We start from the raw sequence: 16,574 nt of genomic DNA, 5'->3' as shown, positions 1-16,574 counted from the left end.
CCTCCGGGTACTCCGGTTTCCCCCCACAGTCCAAAAACATGCTGAGGCTAATTGGAGTTGCTGAATTGCCCATAGGTGTGCATGTGTGAGTGAATGGTGTGTGAGTGTGCCCTGCGATGGGCTGGCCCCCCATCCTGGGTTGTTCCCTGCCTCGTGCCCATTGCTTCCGGGATAGGCTCCGGACCCCCCGCGACCCAGTAGGATAAGCGGTTTGGAAAATGGATGGATTGATGGATGGATTGATGGATTAGTCAAGTTTCCATCACGGCAATAAAATAAACGAACACAACAATAATTCATACACACCGTTTCCCAGGGTCACATGGGTTGAGCTCAGTTATCTCTTTTTGACATTTGAGACACTTTTCGGCATTTACTTCTTCCAGACAAGCCTTGCAGAAAATGTGTCCACACTGTAATTCAGCTGGGTCTTTAAATTCTTGCTTGCAGTATTCACAGTGTGTTATACCATCGCTAGAGTGAGAAAATACATTTAAAGCAGCCTTAATGTCATTCCACATCTGCACTGCAAAACCTGCTGAGTTCACAGAGGAACAACTGAGGAAATTTGTTGCCTCAAATCATTTGTTTTGAAACTCAGTTTTTCAAGTTGCTTGAACTTGAACAATTTATTGAACACACTGAAAGATTTTAGTGGAATGAATTATAATGTCCCTGAATGTATTTAATTGTTTAAGATAATAATACTAAATAACACACTTCCTAATTTCAGGAGCTATTTAAGGCATTTAATTAATTTCTAAGTATTTCTCTGATAATATATAATATATATTTAAGTTAATTTCCAGGCGAAACTTTTACATTTAAAATTTAATCTTGCATCATATCTTTTGAATTTATCTAAACACAACAGAGACAAAACAAAGTGTCAAAATGTTCACTTATTGTATTAAATTCAGTTGTCCAACTAGGTATGACATTACATATAATCAACAAATACAAGAAATCCTTTCTATAACATCCATTCTTTCAAAAGAAAGACAACACAACAGTACTTGAGTAAAGGAGATTTCCCTAGGAATAGTAGTGTGTACAGGTAACCAAAAAGTTAGCTTTGATAATTCTAAACCAAGAAACCACCATAAAATTTAGAAGGAACCAATGAAAACTGCTAATCTCACACTTTTGTTGTATGAATTTAGCTTCAGTGTGGTTTGTGGCTCTGAAACCTGTAAAAACATACCTAGAGAACTAAAATTTTAATCTGTTTGACTAATGGAGTGTCGATCGAGAGCAGTTGTCAAAGGATAATTAGGGGTATTGTTGGATTCTCTAGAACCCCTGGAATAAATCTGTGTTGAAATGTTTTTTCAAAAATATTCCGTTTGCAAACTATAAGCATTTTTATTGGAGAAACCCCATTACGCCTTCAGTGAAGCTACATGGGCAGTGTAAGCATATCACTGTTTACTTGGAACTAAGAAAGAGGTTCTCAGCTCTTTATTGGTCTACAGCTCTGTCAATCAAAACCAAGAAAATACAGTAGTGGTCTATAGCTCTGTCAATCAGAACCAAGAAAGTCCAGTAGTGGTCTATAGCTCTGTCAATCAGAACCTAGAAAATCCAACAGATGGTCTGTATCACAAAGCAGAATTTCTTTTGTTGTTTGACTAGATAACATTTAACCTTCTGGATTTGCCAATGCGCCTGCGGGATATAACAGAAATCTTGCCAATCTGTTTTAAAAAAAATCTGCAGGCTACTGTATCTATTCCTGTATTCTGTCTCTCTTCCCAGCTCAGCCCCCAACCTCAACAGGATACATCAAGACCTGCTCATGCTAGAGAGACTCCTACAGAGTTACATACCTACAAGCACCATTATAGTAATAGTATAGTACAGTGCAAGGGGCCAATTAGCCTATGCCATTTAGCTCATAAAACCCAAAGGACCCAGAAGGATAACTAACAATACAATGTGGTAGATGCTAATATTCATGGCATACAATCAGATAAAAAAGGTGGTTTTTAAAATATCAAGCCTGGGTTTCTAAACATTAAGCCTAATAAAAATGTGAATATTAAATGAGCAACATGATTTGATTGGTTCTGATTTCCATAGTTGCTGGCTAAAAGGAACGATGCCTCCACCCATCATATCTGCTATAGGGAAAATGCACTCCTAAACCACTAGAGGGAGTCTTGCCATCTGTCAGCCCTGGTAGATAATAAATTATGCACTGTAAACCCAAACAAGTTAGCAGAACTCAAAATATGAGTAATGCAATCAGTTGCCTCCATATTTTTAAGTTTAAAAATCATTATGCCAAAGTTTGTAAAACTCAAATGTTTAGTTAGTGGTGCATATATATTTGAAATGCATTAGCTTATTTCATAAATATTAGTTTTTGTGTTGTACTTACATCAAGGGTTTAATTTTACAATATTTTCATTTAAGTATGAGATACTCATACATATTAAGTTTTTGCTAAATCAGATACTAAGATAAAATACAAAATACTAAATTATTATTCACTTAGGTTGACTTAAATGCATTGAGTGTTGTTAATAAATATTTTTGAGTTACATCCAATGAAAATGTTTGTGTAGGTTTCCTAGAAAATGTAAGTAGAATGAAATCAAAATACATACGTATCACTACCCCTTAAGTTTTGGGTTTTACAAGCTTTTGCACTATGATTTTTAAACAACTGACTGGCTTATTTTATTATTTTTTTGAGTTCTGCTAACTAGTTTGGGTTTAACGTGTGCTGTTTGAAGTTAGATTCTAAAGGTTTTCTTTGTTTAAAAACTATCAGAAAGCAACTGCCAATAACAATACTGTGGTACTTATTATCTTGGATACTCTGAAAGCCATGTTCCTAAATGGATTATTCAAAAGCAAATACAAGAGTACACAGATAAGTAAAAGATAGTATTATTCAGAGAACCAAGGAGTATAAATGTGTGTTAGCAGGGGACTCAGACGTGAGAACATCCCACTCACAGGTAGATGTTGCAGGCATTCGTGTTGCACTGCTTCAGCACTTGTGTCATCCACTTAAAAGTGTTTTCTATGTCTGTTTCCTTTTTAGCCTCCAATCTCTGTTAGACAAGAGATACATTTTAGACATTTGCAGGAAAAGTCAATCATTCATTACTTTAGAAGAGGAAACAGCATTTTATAATTTAAATGAAGTTTATGTCATTCTTTACTGTTAAAACTGCCCAAAAATGCAATACGGGGCTGTGAGTTCTCTGGGGAATATCCCTGGAAGGACAGACCATAACATAGGACACAAGGACACTCTGGATAGGATGCCAGTCCATGATAGAACACAGAATAATGAATCATATTCATTACCTTCCAAAGGAATCTGCAATTCTTTGTAACAATGCTGAGCAATTTTTCATCTATTTCAGTCTCCTCGTAGAAAAGGTGATCGATGAGCAAGTACACCACCTGTGTACTGTGCCACAGCAGTCTTTAGGAAGAAAATTAACGTACGTTTAAGTGTCACATACAGGACCGAAACTGCACGTTAATCACTAAAAAGGCTTGCCATTTTATAAATCCCCCAAGTTAATTAAATTTAAAATTTTTTAGCAACAGCAGAAATGAAAGTACATTATTGTAATATTTTGAGCATGATCAGTTTGAGAACAACCGTTAATGTCCAGTTGGTCCTGGTGGATCTTGGCTTGTTTGCAAACACTGAGTAATGACACTACTTACAAGTACAGTTGCGCAATAGTTTACCCATAAAATATTCATATAGAATGTAGCACTAATAAATAAATCAAATTATGATTAACCGGCATCAAAATAGCTGATTTTGACAGTAATTGCACAGACAGAAATTATGCCTTAAAATACTCAATACCACAAAAAAACCTCTAAATACTCATTGCATGAAATCTAGTTCAATTAAATATTATTATTCTGCAATGAAATGTTGTAACCGCACTGTATGTCTTTGACCAGGGCTTTTCCATTTTCTCCATGCTGCCAAATTAATGAATCCTCTGAGGTAATGAACTCCACAGCGGTTGATACTGATTTGACGTCCTTCAGCCATTTCTGGCAGCTCTCAAAGCCCTTCAGTTTCTCATCAGTGGGCTCAAGTTCCTTTAGTATAAGTTTGATAGCCTATAAGAAACAATTTTATCACTTAAAACGTCTTGGTAATCCTAATATTTATGAAGGGAAATCCATTTCTTTTTTATACATTTGGGGACTGACCTGAGTAGCCTCCTTGGCTTGCCCTGTAGCTAACAAGCTGCCGTACTGCTGAGACAGCTTTTGGTAAATCTGATGATTGTCACGCATGAACTCGTATGTGACATGGAGCCAGATGAGGGACACATTCTCGGGATGATCCTCAGTCAAGTCTGCATACACGCGTTGGCACAGCTCCACAAGGGCCTCTGAGAAGAGCTGAGAAGGAAAGGCATGTTTGCACTCCATGTAATTTAAATTCATTTAACTAGCTATATATTCACAGTTATGTCTTTAGTTAGCATTCTTTACAAAGATCTCCACTGATAAAATGTCAAAGTACTTTGCACAAGAGACAGCATAAATAATTAAAAAATCCTTAAACCCTATACTCTTTATGTATATTCCACAGAGAAAATCACAGTTTCATAAATATTTTTAAAGTATTACTCTAGGCATAAAAATGCAAAAAATTGATACCTGATATGAGCTTTAACAAACAAATGTCCTACAAATGACTGGATGACTATAAAATGTTTAAATGTATGATTACTGGCTCATACCTTATTGACTTCTGGGTGTCTCGGCATTGACATGTTTACTAGATCCTCGGCGTACTTCGCAAACAATGTGTGTGTTTTCTTAATGTCATATATGCACTGAAAGTGAATCATCTCCTGACATTGTTCAATGTGGTGCAGTTTAGGCAGTGATGAAAACCCTGGAAATCACATTAACAGAATGTTTACAATAACTGTTAAAACTGGACTTTTTCAAGTGACACCAAGCACTTTTCAATCTCCTTTCAAACATCCCACGATTCAGTTAAACAATATGATAAATGATTCAGTCTAACAACAAATCTGTTGTTCTATCTTCATAATTTTCATACCTTGGAGGTCATGAACTTGTTTCCAGAGCTTTTCAAACCTTGGTTTCAGAACAAAACTGAATGGAAATCTGCTAGTGTATGAGAAGTCGGTAACATTGATTGAGGAAAATACCGATATGGCCTCCTGGGATCTAAAAGACAAAACCATAAATTAATTCAGTGGAAATGATTAACAATCACCTACCTACATGCCTACCTACATAACTACAAATTTATCTTCCATGACAGGGCGGTGTCAAACATCATAATGTTTGATTTAGTCATCATCATTAATGCATATTTTGGCATGTTGCATGTTTTTTTCTTGGTTATCAACATGCAAAAATCCCTTCGTCAATCCAAATTTTCTTCAACACTTTCATCAATGGCATTAACACTAGCGGCTACACATACTGTCCCTCCCAAAACAAGAGTCACTTGTATATGAGAAGGAGAAAGTCTTCCACACACACCTGAGTGATCTCATTGTGTTCGCACTGCATGATATACAAAAACACTGCACTGCATTGAGTGTCGAATTGTGTGTTGTAAAATCTCTTAATTTGTTATACTTACACAACTCATTTACTTTGCATGAATGCATATTGGCTTGGGCAATATCTAAGTTTTCAAACATTAGGTCATCTAGACATTATACTCTGAAATATTGAAATCAATAGAAGTCACCGAACAGTGTAGAGGGGGTGGGAGGGGGGGATATATTATCAAGAATATCCAACTCAAACAAGCCTAATGACTAATCTATTGCCACTATTTAAAACACTATGTTGCATTAAAGGCACTGTTCTCAAAATTGCCATTAAATCATGAGTTGAACTTTATTTGAAATATTAAACAATGTTTCGTCAGATCCTTTATTATATGGTGGTTGAATAGATTTGTTGTATTACCTTTAGAAGTACCGCGGCCTGTTTACAGATAACCTTGCTTTGTGAAATATCTGATTGTGCATTGCCTGATTTGTACCTTGCACATCTGCGCATGCACAACATTTCTCTTTCTGGCATATTTTATGACGTGCTAGATTTGTACAGTACCACTTAATTTCAGAACATTTTCACAACCCAGCCTGGCAGGGAATTCCTTGTACATAGATTAAAACTTCCAAGATCATAGGACTCATGCCAGATTGTCTAATCACAGATACAGTTATCTGGCTCTTTTGGTTCTTCAAAGCCACAGAAAAATGGGATTAGCCAAGCAAAATTAAATGAGATAATTGTGCCCTCCTGTGGAGACTGATTGGCTATATATAATGACACTCGAAACCATGGTCGGCAAGTCTGTGACTGGCTCTTTACGGTTCACATTCATAACTACAAGTGACCTGTATCTGACTGTAATGTGAACGCATCAGTCCTCTGAAACGTCACGCATGTGCACATTGATAAGTTTTTACACGGGTCATCTGTGTCACCAACAACAAAAAACGTCATATCTGTGGGACGACTCATGGCATTAAAAATGAAGGCGTTAGTAGCTCACGCATGTATCGCACTTTGCTCTGGAGGACGACAAACAGTGAATCAGCTGTACATGAGCAGGTCGAAAAGGAGAAAAAAAGTCAGGCGGATAGCTTTTTCTGTTTTCGCAGCTCTCCTCCATTTTTACCTTCCCGCGCTGCCGGTGCAGGCTGATGATGTCAGCGCATATGTACAGTATAAGAAAAAAGCCACATGAAATCCGATCTGAGCGTTCACATTCAGGTCACATGGCCATGAATCGGATACATGTCCGATTTAGTACCACATATGAAAGTGACACAAATCCGATTTCAAAAGGTCAGATTTGCGTGTCCACAGCCCTGAAAAGATCAGATTTGTGTCACATTAAGGCAAAAAAATCCGTTTTGAGTCACTTCAGCATGGCAGTGTGAACGTAGCCTAAGTTGCATTTAGAGTTACACTGAAAAAAGATTCAATTGACTTTTTGGTTTTACTTAAATAATGTTGATACAATGTAAATTATTAGTTTTTATGCTTAATTCTTTGAATGAACTCAACTGAATCATGGATAGTGGTTACAATTAGGATGAGTATTCTGAAAATTAAACATTCTGTTTAAGTTGATGCATTCACTTTTTGTTCTGAGAACATAGCATAGTTGAGTTATTCTCATTACATTTTTTCATGTCTTATCAAACCAATTAAATAATTTTCATTTAAATTAGGTATATAACCACACAGCAGCTGTGGTTTATTTCACCCAGCATCATGATGCCAAATACTGACCTTACTCATTATAATAAAATTTAGAGCAGCTGTTCATGTCCTGCCTGTCTGATCCCCTTGATTCCTAGGGTGTGGCTCATTAATCTTACCTCTTGTCCCTGCCCTCCTGTTAATCATTCACAGCTGCCATGTGTTTCAGTCCTTGTTAGTCAGGTATATTAGCATCTCCCAGGCTATTACTCCCTGTTCTGCCTTTGTTACTTGTCAGCATGTTGTATCCAGTCCATTCAATAAATGCCCCCTTCTTGGGTTTTGCCCAGTCATAGTCTGTGTTTCGGTTGTCCCTCATCTGCAATCTTGACAGCAGCCCTCTCCTGGGGGTGTTGTATTTGTGAATGTAAAGCTGTTTTGGTTACTTAACTTGGCCTTATAGCCTTAGATGTGCAGAATAACATTAAGAGAGCTGTGCTGGCCTGTGCTGTGCAGCTCCAGGAACCACCCACTCCCCTATAGACCAATGTTGCAGCAGGTATCTTGTCTTGTATTTCATGGTCTTTGGAGTTTTTTTTGTAATTCGCCATGAGAGATCATCTCTTGTGAGCTGCCTCGCGGTTAGGCAAGAGTTATTGCATGGGGTCTCTTGGGTGGACCACCATGGAGGAATCAGATTATTCTGTTTTTTTGCATTAACCTGTCCCAGAACCCAAGAACATGACTTCAAGACCTACTGACATTGCCTCTGTCATGCTGGGTTCATTTGGAGCTACCCATAAGAATTAGAATTTAGTGATTAATTCTCATTGTTGACATACCACAACAAAATGTGTTCTCTGCATTTAACTCATATGTGACAATATAACATAACAGGGGGCAGCTAATTCAGTAACCAGGGAGCTGTGCTCAGGGTACCTCAGTGATACCTTACTGGTCAGGGATTTGAACCTGCAATCTTTCAATTACAAGTGTGCTTTCCTAACCATTAAGCCACCACTGCACGCAGTTATGTAAGTTTGCAGACAATACCAAGGTGCATGGTGTAGCAGATACTGATCCAACAGCACAGAGGCTACAATGGGATCTTGATTTAATTAGCGACTGGGCTGATACCTGGCAGATGAAATTTAACGTAGATAAATGTAAGGTAATCAGGGAGCAGGGAGCAGTGAAATAAGTGCGTGACCCTAACCATCAAGCCACCACTGCCCACAACAACTGACTTTACCAATTCAAAGCACTCAGAGAGACCACCAAACAGACGATGCGGTAGAGACTAATATCCACAACATACAGCACCATCCACAATTACAGTGGGCTTTTAAATATTAAACCTACTAAATTACATTAAATGACAAAAATAATTTGATTTGTTCTTCCATCCCAAGTTGGTCTAGAAGCAATCGAAATGCTCTCCTATAGCCACCAACCTATTAGGTTGATTTGATTAGACATGAGACAATGTAGCAAGATTAACTGAAATATGTTCGGTTTGGAGAACAAAGTGAATGCATCAACTTAAACAGAATGTTTCATTTTCTGAATATTCATTCTAGTTTTGTAGAACCACTGTTCATGATTCAACTGAGTTCATTCAAAGAAGTATGCATGAAAGCTAATCATAGTTTCAGCGAAATATATGTAAGTAAAACCAAGTTGTCATGCCCGGCTCGTCCGCTCCTCGTGTGTGCCACGCCCCCTGATTACCCACGTGTACTACCCTGATCATCTCCAGCTTTGTCCGCTTACTTTGATTAGTCTCTGTGTATTTAAGTCCTGGTCTGACCTGTTCCCCTTGTCTGTCATTGATGTTGCTGTGCGTCAGTGTCCTGTTCCCTACTTCCAGTCCCTGTTCCCAGATTAAACCCTGTACTTTGCCCCGATTTCTGCCTGTTTGCCTGCTCATTCCACACCTGCCCGCACGATCGCCGCTTTGTCCGCCACTGATTGTGACAGAATGACGGACCTCCGAAGCAAAGCACCTCCCGTAACGGAGGAGGACTACATCCATTACAGTGAACAGGTGCTATTTTGGATTTCCCAACCCGGCATCCGGGAGGACCTTCCTGTGTGGAGCCTTGTCTGCCAGTGCAGGGATATCCTTGAGGAGCTCTCCCTTGACGAGGACGCGCACCTGGCTGAGGAGGTGCGCGAAAACTTCCGTTGGGTAGCCCAGCTCCGGACCGCTTCCAGCGAGCCGGGGCCCATTCTTCCGCCGTCCATCTTTGCGGACGTGGTGCCGCGTCCCGTTACTACCAGGCACCGGAGGAGAAAGAAGAGAGGGCTGGCGATCGCTCCAATGATCGCCCTGGGGGCCTGCACCCTCATCCCAGAATCTCTCCTGGAAGAGGATCGGGAGGGTTTCCCGAAAGCCCCCAGCTCTGCTAAGCGGCTACCATGGGCAGCATCTCCAGTCCGGAGAACACGCCAGGCCACTGCGCAACTTGAGCAGCCGTCTCCGCTGCTCGCTGCAGCCATCTGGCTGGAGGAGCTCCCTCCGCTCCTACCGTCTGCGCATCCCGCGCAGCCGACGCTGCCGCCGCTGCCTGCGGACCCCGCTCCCGTGCAGCCGCCTCCGCCCGCGGACCCCGCTCCCGTGCAGCCGCCTCCGCCCGCGGACCCCGCTCCCGTGCAGCCGTCACTGCCACCAGCGCAGCCGCCTGCGCAGCCGCCCCCGCTGCCTGCTGCAGCTCCCGAGGCGCTCCCTCTGCCTGCTGCAGCTCCTGAGGCACACCCCGAGTCTCCCCTGACTTTAGCCCCTGAGACTCCTGCTCCCAACCCCTCTCTGATCCCTCCGGCCCCAGTTCCCGAGGTGGTCCCAAATGACTCCATCGAAGCTCCTCCCTCTTTGGAGGTGGAGGAGCTAGAATGGGACCCCTCGGGGATCTTGTTTGTGACTCGTCCGCTCCTCGTGTGTGCCACGCCCCCTGATTACCCACGTGTACTTCCCTGATCGTCTCCAGCTTTGTTCGCTTACTTTAATTAGTCTCTGTGTATTTAAGTCCTGGTCTGACCTGCTCCCCTTGTCCGTCATTGATGTTGCTGTGCGTCAGTGTCCTGTTCCCTACTTCCAGTTCCTGTTCCCAGATTAAACCCCGTACTTTGCCCCAATTTCTGCCTGTTTGCCTGCTCATTCCACGCCTGCCCGCATGATCGCCGCTTTGTCCGCCACCGATCGTGACACAAGTCAGTTGAATTTAAATTGTTAGTATATTATATTAAAAGCCTAGTTAGGAAATGACAAAGTAACTGTACATGCAAAGTGTATAGTACTGTACAGTTTGTTTAGACATTGGTAATAAATATTCTTTTTATGTTATCGCTCAGGTTAGCAGACCGTTATGGGTTGAGATTAGGGGTGCCAGAGCATTATTCATAAATTTTCACATTTGCGGGGTTCTTCCACCCCAAAGCTTTATGATTGTGAAGGGGTTACCCCTATTACACCAACCATAAAGAGAAGAGGAATGCCGATTTGAAATATTTTAAATATGGCTTTTTTTTTTTATTTCTGTCATTGTCCGGCTTGTTGAGATGGTAGCATTAACAGCAGCAGTCACATGCTGCCTCTCACATGCTGCCAGTCACATGCTGCCTGTCACATGCTTTTTGACACATTAACAAAGGGATAACACCAGATAAAATGGTTCGGCGTTCCTCTACTTCAGGCACCATAAAGTCTGCAGTACACGTTCTGATAACTTTTTTCCCCTCTTGTTTGTTGCTCCATTGTCTCTGAAATGGTGTTGCAAGCGTTGTATTCTACTGAAATTTAGGATTTACTGAAATTAAACAAGGCAACATATTTCTGATCCATTTTTTTGGGGTAAATTTATCATTTTTATGAGTAAAATAAACCCAATTTAGCAAATAATATGTCCAATGCCAATTAAGATAAAGGGGCCTATTCAGTATTTGGTGCAAAGTGGTACCAGGCATGATGTAAGTCTCTTTGCCAGCATGAGCCTGATGCAGTTTCCTGTCCAGCTGGGAGTTAAGGGCTTTGCTCAAAGGCCCATAGACATGCGACTGTTCAGCTGGGGCTGGGCATGAATTGGTGACCTTGTGACCACAGGTACAGAGGCATAGTCTGCTGAGCCAAATGCTGTCCCCAGCCAGATGCTACCTCCCGAACAAAAACCTGTTACAAAGTCAAAGGCACATCATTTCACCCTTATTTTAGGGGTGCACTGAAAAATTGCTCCGTAGAATTTATTTTAAAAAACTTAAAAAAGTCTTTGTACAAGCAAGTTGTCATGCCTGGCTCGTCCGCTCCTCGTGTGTGCCACGCCCCCTGATTACCCACGTGTGCTTCCCTGATCGTTTCCTGCTGTGTCCGATTACTTTGATTAGTCCTGTCCTATTTTAAGTCGTGGTCTTACCTGTTTCCCTTGTCTGTCATTGATGTTGCTGTGCGTCAATGTTCTGTCCTGCTGTATTCCCCAATTAAACCCCAGTTTTCCCCCGATTGCGCTTGCCTTGCCTGTTTCCTGCCTGCCGACCTGCCAGTGCGCATTACCTGCGCCGTGGATCGTGACACAAGTAAGTTTAACTACAGCACTAATGAGTAAAAGTCACTTAATTATAAGCCTTAACAATCACATGTTAAATTTTAAGGACATTTAAAAATTACTTTCTGGTCTCGTGTAAAATTTACTTTGTTGTATGTTTTAAAAAAAAAACTGAATTGGTCAAATTAAGCCAAATTTTTTAAGGTGTGGAATCTTACATCAGAAAACATTAAATATTATTTATATAGAATAGCATGTCTATGGGGCCTTGAGCAAAGTCCTTAACTCCCAACTAGACAGGAAACTGGATTCGGCTCATGTTAGCAAAGACACCTACATGATGCCTGGTGCCACTTTGCATCAGATGCTGAATATTGAACTGAAGCTTTACTTTTAAATTGTATCGCAAAAAAAATTGCAATTAGATATTTTCCCCAGATTGTTCAGTCCTAATAGCATATATGACTGTATTCTTTGTGCAATATATTAAACTTGTATGGTCAATTTATAACAAATAAGAGCCATATGTATTCTTCATATGGAAATATAACAAGCTAGCAAACTTAATGAGTTAAACCACGTCCATACACAATATTAAGCCCCGCCCATTATACGGATACAGATACGTTTTCTTGGTTGAAGAGATTCAGGGAGCCCTGTACTCAATGACCCATAGTAAGCTTACTTTGGAATTTTCAGGAGTTCCTTTTCTTGGAAAATTTTCAGCCACAAGTCAGCCACAGCACTGTCAGAGGCCTGCCCATCAGCAATATGGTCCAGGTTGTTATCTCCATCCAACACCGCTAAAATCTGAGCCATGGCCGCAGCAATGGTGTCCTCCATCTGAATCCACAGCATCTGCCTGAAACGGTTAATATTAATGTCATTAATATCTAATACATTAGTTAAGATTCTCTTGCATTGTCTGTTTTTGTTATTGTACAATGAATCTTATTTATATACGAAGGGAAGCGTCAATTTACCGAAATGAACTTCCGTGTTCTACAAATTTGTCAGATGTAGCTTGAGATTCAACCCAGCTTTTATTTTGTCCAGCCTCTTGCGCCTGAAGTACCTCCACAATTCTTTTCTCCAGTGTTTTGATGAAAACATCTGAGACTTCAAAAAGAAAGATGGGGTCTTCTTGAAAAATCACTGTACATAGTGTAATATGAAATTGGTGGTATGGTGGCTCACATTAAAATTATGATGCATTGATTTTGAAAAATATAGCACAGTTATAAACTGTGCATTATTGCACAGTGCATTATTGCATTACTGAAGCTTTGGATTAAACTTCAAGTATGTATACCAGTGTCTCGTGTGTTCAGTAAATTGTGGAGAATCTTGATTCGCTTCAATGCCCTCTGCGTGTTGTCTGGTTTGTCTCGTAGCTGCATAATCCCCTTTTGCATGGACTTCTTAATGAGGAACAGTGTGTCAATCAGCGTGCCCTGCACAACAAAGACAGAATGAGTAAGAGATATATGCAATTTAAAATAAAAATCTATGTATGTACAACGTGTGTGTGTATGATTTTATCAGATCAAGTTGTTTTTAAAACTTACTTGTGCATTTTTTTTTGGTGTTAGGTTTGCAGATTCATCATCTGTCAAAGCAGGTCAAGTCACATTAGGAAAGAACAATAAATGACAAACTATGAGGGCAAACTACTCAGTCCAGAAAACATAAAATTCAAACACCAGAAAAGTAGGTGAGGAAAAGAGTTTGCACCTTGTTCCAAGGTGACCATACTTCTCTGGAAGACCTCAGATATGGTCATGCTGCTTAACTGACACATGTTTGCCTGAAATTCCTTTGTTGTGAAGAGCTCATCCAGGTGTAAGCAAATCCAGCCATCTTTGAAAACAATAACAAGAAGAAGTCCAGACATAAACTATAATGCACAACTGATGCACATTTATTTATTACAACTATATATATATCCATCCATCCATTTTCCAAACCGTTTATCCTACTGGGTCACGGGGGGTCCGGAGCCTATCCCGGAAGCAATGGGCACGAGGCAGGGAACAACCCAGGATGGGGGACCAGCCCATCGCAGGGCACACTCACACACCATTCACTCACGCATGCACACCTACGGGCAATTTAGCAACTCCAATTAGCCTCAGCATGTTTTTGGACTGTGGGGGGAAACCGGAGTACCTGGAGGAAATCCCACGATGACATGGGGAGAACATGCAAACTCCACACACATGTGACCCAGGCGGAGACTCGAACCCGGCTCCCAGAAGTGTGAGGCAACAATGCTAACCACTGCACCACCATGCCACACCGTGCGTGCGTGCGTGCGTGCGTGCGTGCGTGCGTGCGTGCGTGCGTGCGTGCGTGCGTGCGTGCGTGCGTGCGTGCGTGCGTGCGTGCGTGCGTGCGTGCGTGCGTGCGTCATGACCTTGTCTCCCCTGTCTGTCATTGATGTTACCTGATGTTAGTTGACGTGTGATGTATCCTGGTCCCCGTCTACTCATTAAACCCCTTGTTTTGCCCCGTATTCTGCCTGCCGGCTTCCTGCTTGCTCGCTTGCCCGAGCGATCGCCCGCTTTATTCACAGCGATCGTGACAATATATATATATATATATATATAAAACTTTTGAGTTTCTTTTATCTACAAATGGTGTTGTACCAATGGTGTGGGAAGAAAATTGGACATTGGTAGGCCTGTGAGGGGGGGCATATTGGGTCTGTTTGTTATGTCTTAGGCCTGAAGGAAGAAGATATTGTTTTAAATACTGTGTGTCCTTGATAGCTGCCTGCGGTTAGTTCCGCAGATGTTGAAGAGAGATCAGACCTTCGAGAGACAGCAGAGTAAGAGGGGGGGGGGGGGACTGTCTGCAGGAATGGATTCGAAGCTGCCCTAACTGGTGCTCAGTAGTTATGAAGTAGACCTCCCGCGATCGCGCCAACTATCCACCTGTCTCACCCCTTTGGCTTTGGATGCACCCAGCTTCTTATTAAAATCGATTCTCCCGCATTCCGGGGTCTGCCTCTCCTCTGATTACCTGTTATAGGCTTTTCTCTTACCTCCGCCCAGTGCAGTGTATCCACATCCTCCTGATACTCGAGGAAGTCTTGTGAGAAGCACAACATCCACAACTGCTCCATGTACATGGCTTATGAGTTTTTTAACACAGTACCTGAACATAAAAAAAAGAATAAATACTTTAAACTAAATTAAGAAAGTATAGTACAACCAGGACTACTAAGTGTCTGTTATTATTTCAAAACAATGCTCATATGTACTGTAACTACAATGACACACTCCAGCTTTTCTGTTGTTGACTGTAATTGTTCTTTTTTGCATTTGATTTCAACAGATCAATTTATTTCCATCCATCCATCCATTTTCCAAACCGCTTATCCTATTGGGTCGCGGGGGGTCCGGAGCCTATCCCGGAAGCAATGGGCACGAGGCAGGGAACAACCCAGGATGGGGGGCCAGCCCATCGCAGATCAATTTATTTATATGCCACAAATGCCAAAGTCGGCTTTGTTTTGATGTTTCTTAATTGCCAGAGAATGATTTTTGTAGTAATTTGCCAGTTTCACTGAGTTCTTAACTATTGTATGTTGCAATATATTTTCTTGTTCTTCTTCTTCTTATACATGATACTTGATCTTCTTATACATGATAAGCAATGGAAACTATTTTACTGCTGATAAAAGAATGCTGAATAAAATGCATACAAAATGAATACTCAAAATGGAAAAATTTTATTGACATGTAAACAATGAAAAATATTACCTGACACAGGAAAGCAGCCTCTGACTTGAAAGGGGATCTTCAAAATAGTACTGCAGTAACAGGAGTTTGCGGCCATCCGAATCAGAATGAAGGAATTTTCTAGAGATGGTGAAATATGGGGAGACACTGTTCTAAAGACAGAGTTTGTATATATGTGTGTGTATATAACAGGGTAGAAATTTGAAATAAATGAACATATCTGAAGTAAAAATACACATAACTGCTTAATGTCATACAACCCCAATTCCAAAATAGTTGGTTTGTTGTGCACATTGTAAATAAAAACAGAATGCAGTGATATGGAAATCTCATAAACCTGTATTTTATTCATAACAGAACACAGAAAACATATCAAATGTTTAAACTGGGAAAAGTTGGTACAAGGCCATGTTTACCACTGTGTGGCATCTCCTCTTCTTTTAACAACAGTCTGTAAATGTCTGGGCACTGAGGAGATCAGTTGTTTGAGTTTTGGGAGAGGAATGTTGTCCCATTCTTGTCTGATACTGGATTCTAGTTTCTCAGCTGTCCTAGGTCTTCTGTGTCATATTTTTCGTTTTATGATGCACCAAATGTTCTCAATGGCTGGAAGATCTGGACCACTGGCAGGCCAGTTCAGTACCGGGACCCTTCTTCTACGAATCCATCATGTTGTAATTGATGCAGTGTGTGGTTTGGCATTGTCATGTGGGAAAATGCAAGGTCTTCACTGAAAGAGACGTCGTCTGGATGGGAGCATCTGTTGCTCTAGAACCTGGATATACCTTTCAGCATTGATGGTGCCTTTACAGATATGCAGGCTGCCCCTGCCATATGTACTAATGCACCCCCACACCATCAGAGATGCTGGCGTTTGAACTGAGTGCCGATAACACGCTGGGTGGTCCTTCTCCTCTTTAGACCGGATGACATGGTGTCCCTGGTTTCCAAAAAGAATTTCAAATTTAGATTCGACTGACCACAGAACAGTTTTCCACTCAGCCGCAGTCCATTTTAAATGAGCTTTGGCCCAGAGACGACGTCGTGATTCTGGATCATCTTCATATACGGCTTCTTCTTT

General features: G+C 41.1%; 1 protein-coding gene across 1 annotated transcript in view; it reads right to left on the bottom strand.

The window, feature by feature from the left end:
* The window catches only part of LOC125727423 (E3 ubiquitin-protein ligase rnf213-alpha-like), a 36,082-nt gene extending 21,202 nt beyond the window's left edge, over positions 1-14,880 (bottom strand). The window contains exons 1-11 of the mRNA XM_049004104.1: positions 14,794-14,880; positions 13,060-13,201; positions 12,731-12,866; positions 12,433-12,609; positions 5,072-5,202; positions 4,743-4,900; positions 4,204-4,398; positions 3,929-4,110; positions 3,325-3,445; positions 2,968-3,065; positions 307-474 (exon numbers count right to left, since the gene is read on the bottom strand). Of these exons, the coding sequence (XP_048860061.1) occupies positions 307-474; positions 2,968-3,065; positions 3,325-3,445; positions 3,929-4,110; positions 4,204-4,398; positions 4,743-4,900; positions 5,072-5,202; positions 12,433-12,609; positions 12,731-12,866; positions 13,060-13,201; positions 14,794-14,880 (1,595 nt within the window). The remainder of the gene's footprint in view (positions 1-306; positions 475-2,967; positions 3,066-3,324; positions 3,446-3,928; positions 4,111-4,203; positions 4,399-4,742; positions 4,901-5,071; positions 5,203-12,432; positions 12,610-12,730; positions 12,867-13,059; positions 13,202-14,793) is intronic.
* Positions 14,881-16,574: the final 1,694 nt, after the last annotated feature.

Source organism: Brienomyrus brachyistius, unplaced genomic scaffold (assembly GCF_023856365.1).
Source record: "Brienomyrus brachyistius isolate T26 unplaced genomic scaffold, BBRACH_0.4 scaffold97, whole genome shotgun sequence".
Taxonomy (NCBI): Eukaryota; Metazoa; Chordata; class Actinopteri; order Osteoglossiformes; family Mormyridae; genus Brienomyrus; species Brienomyrus brachyistius.
This window is presented reverse-complemented; position numbering and strand designations above follow the sequence as displayed.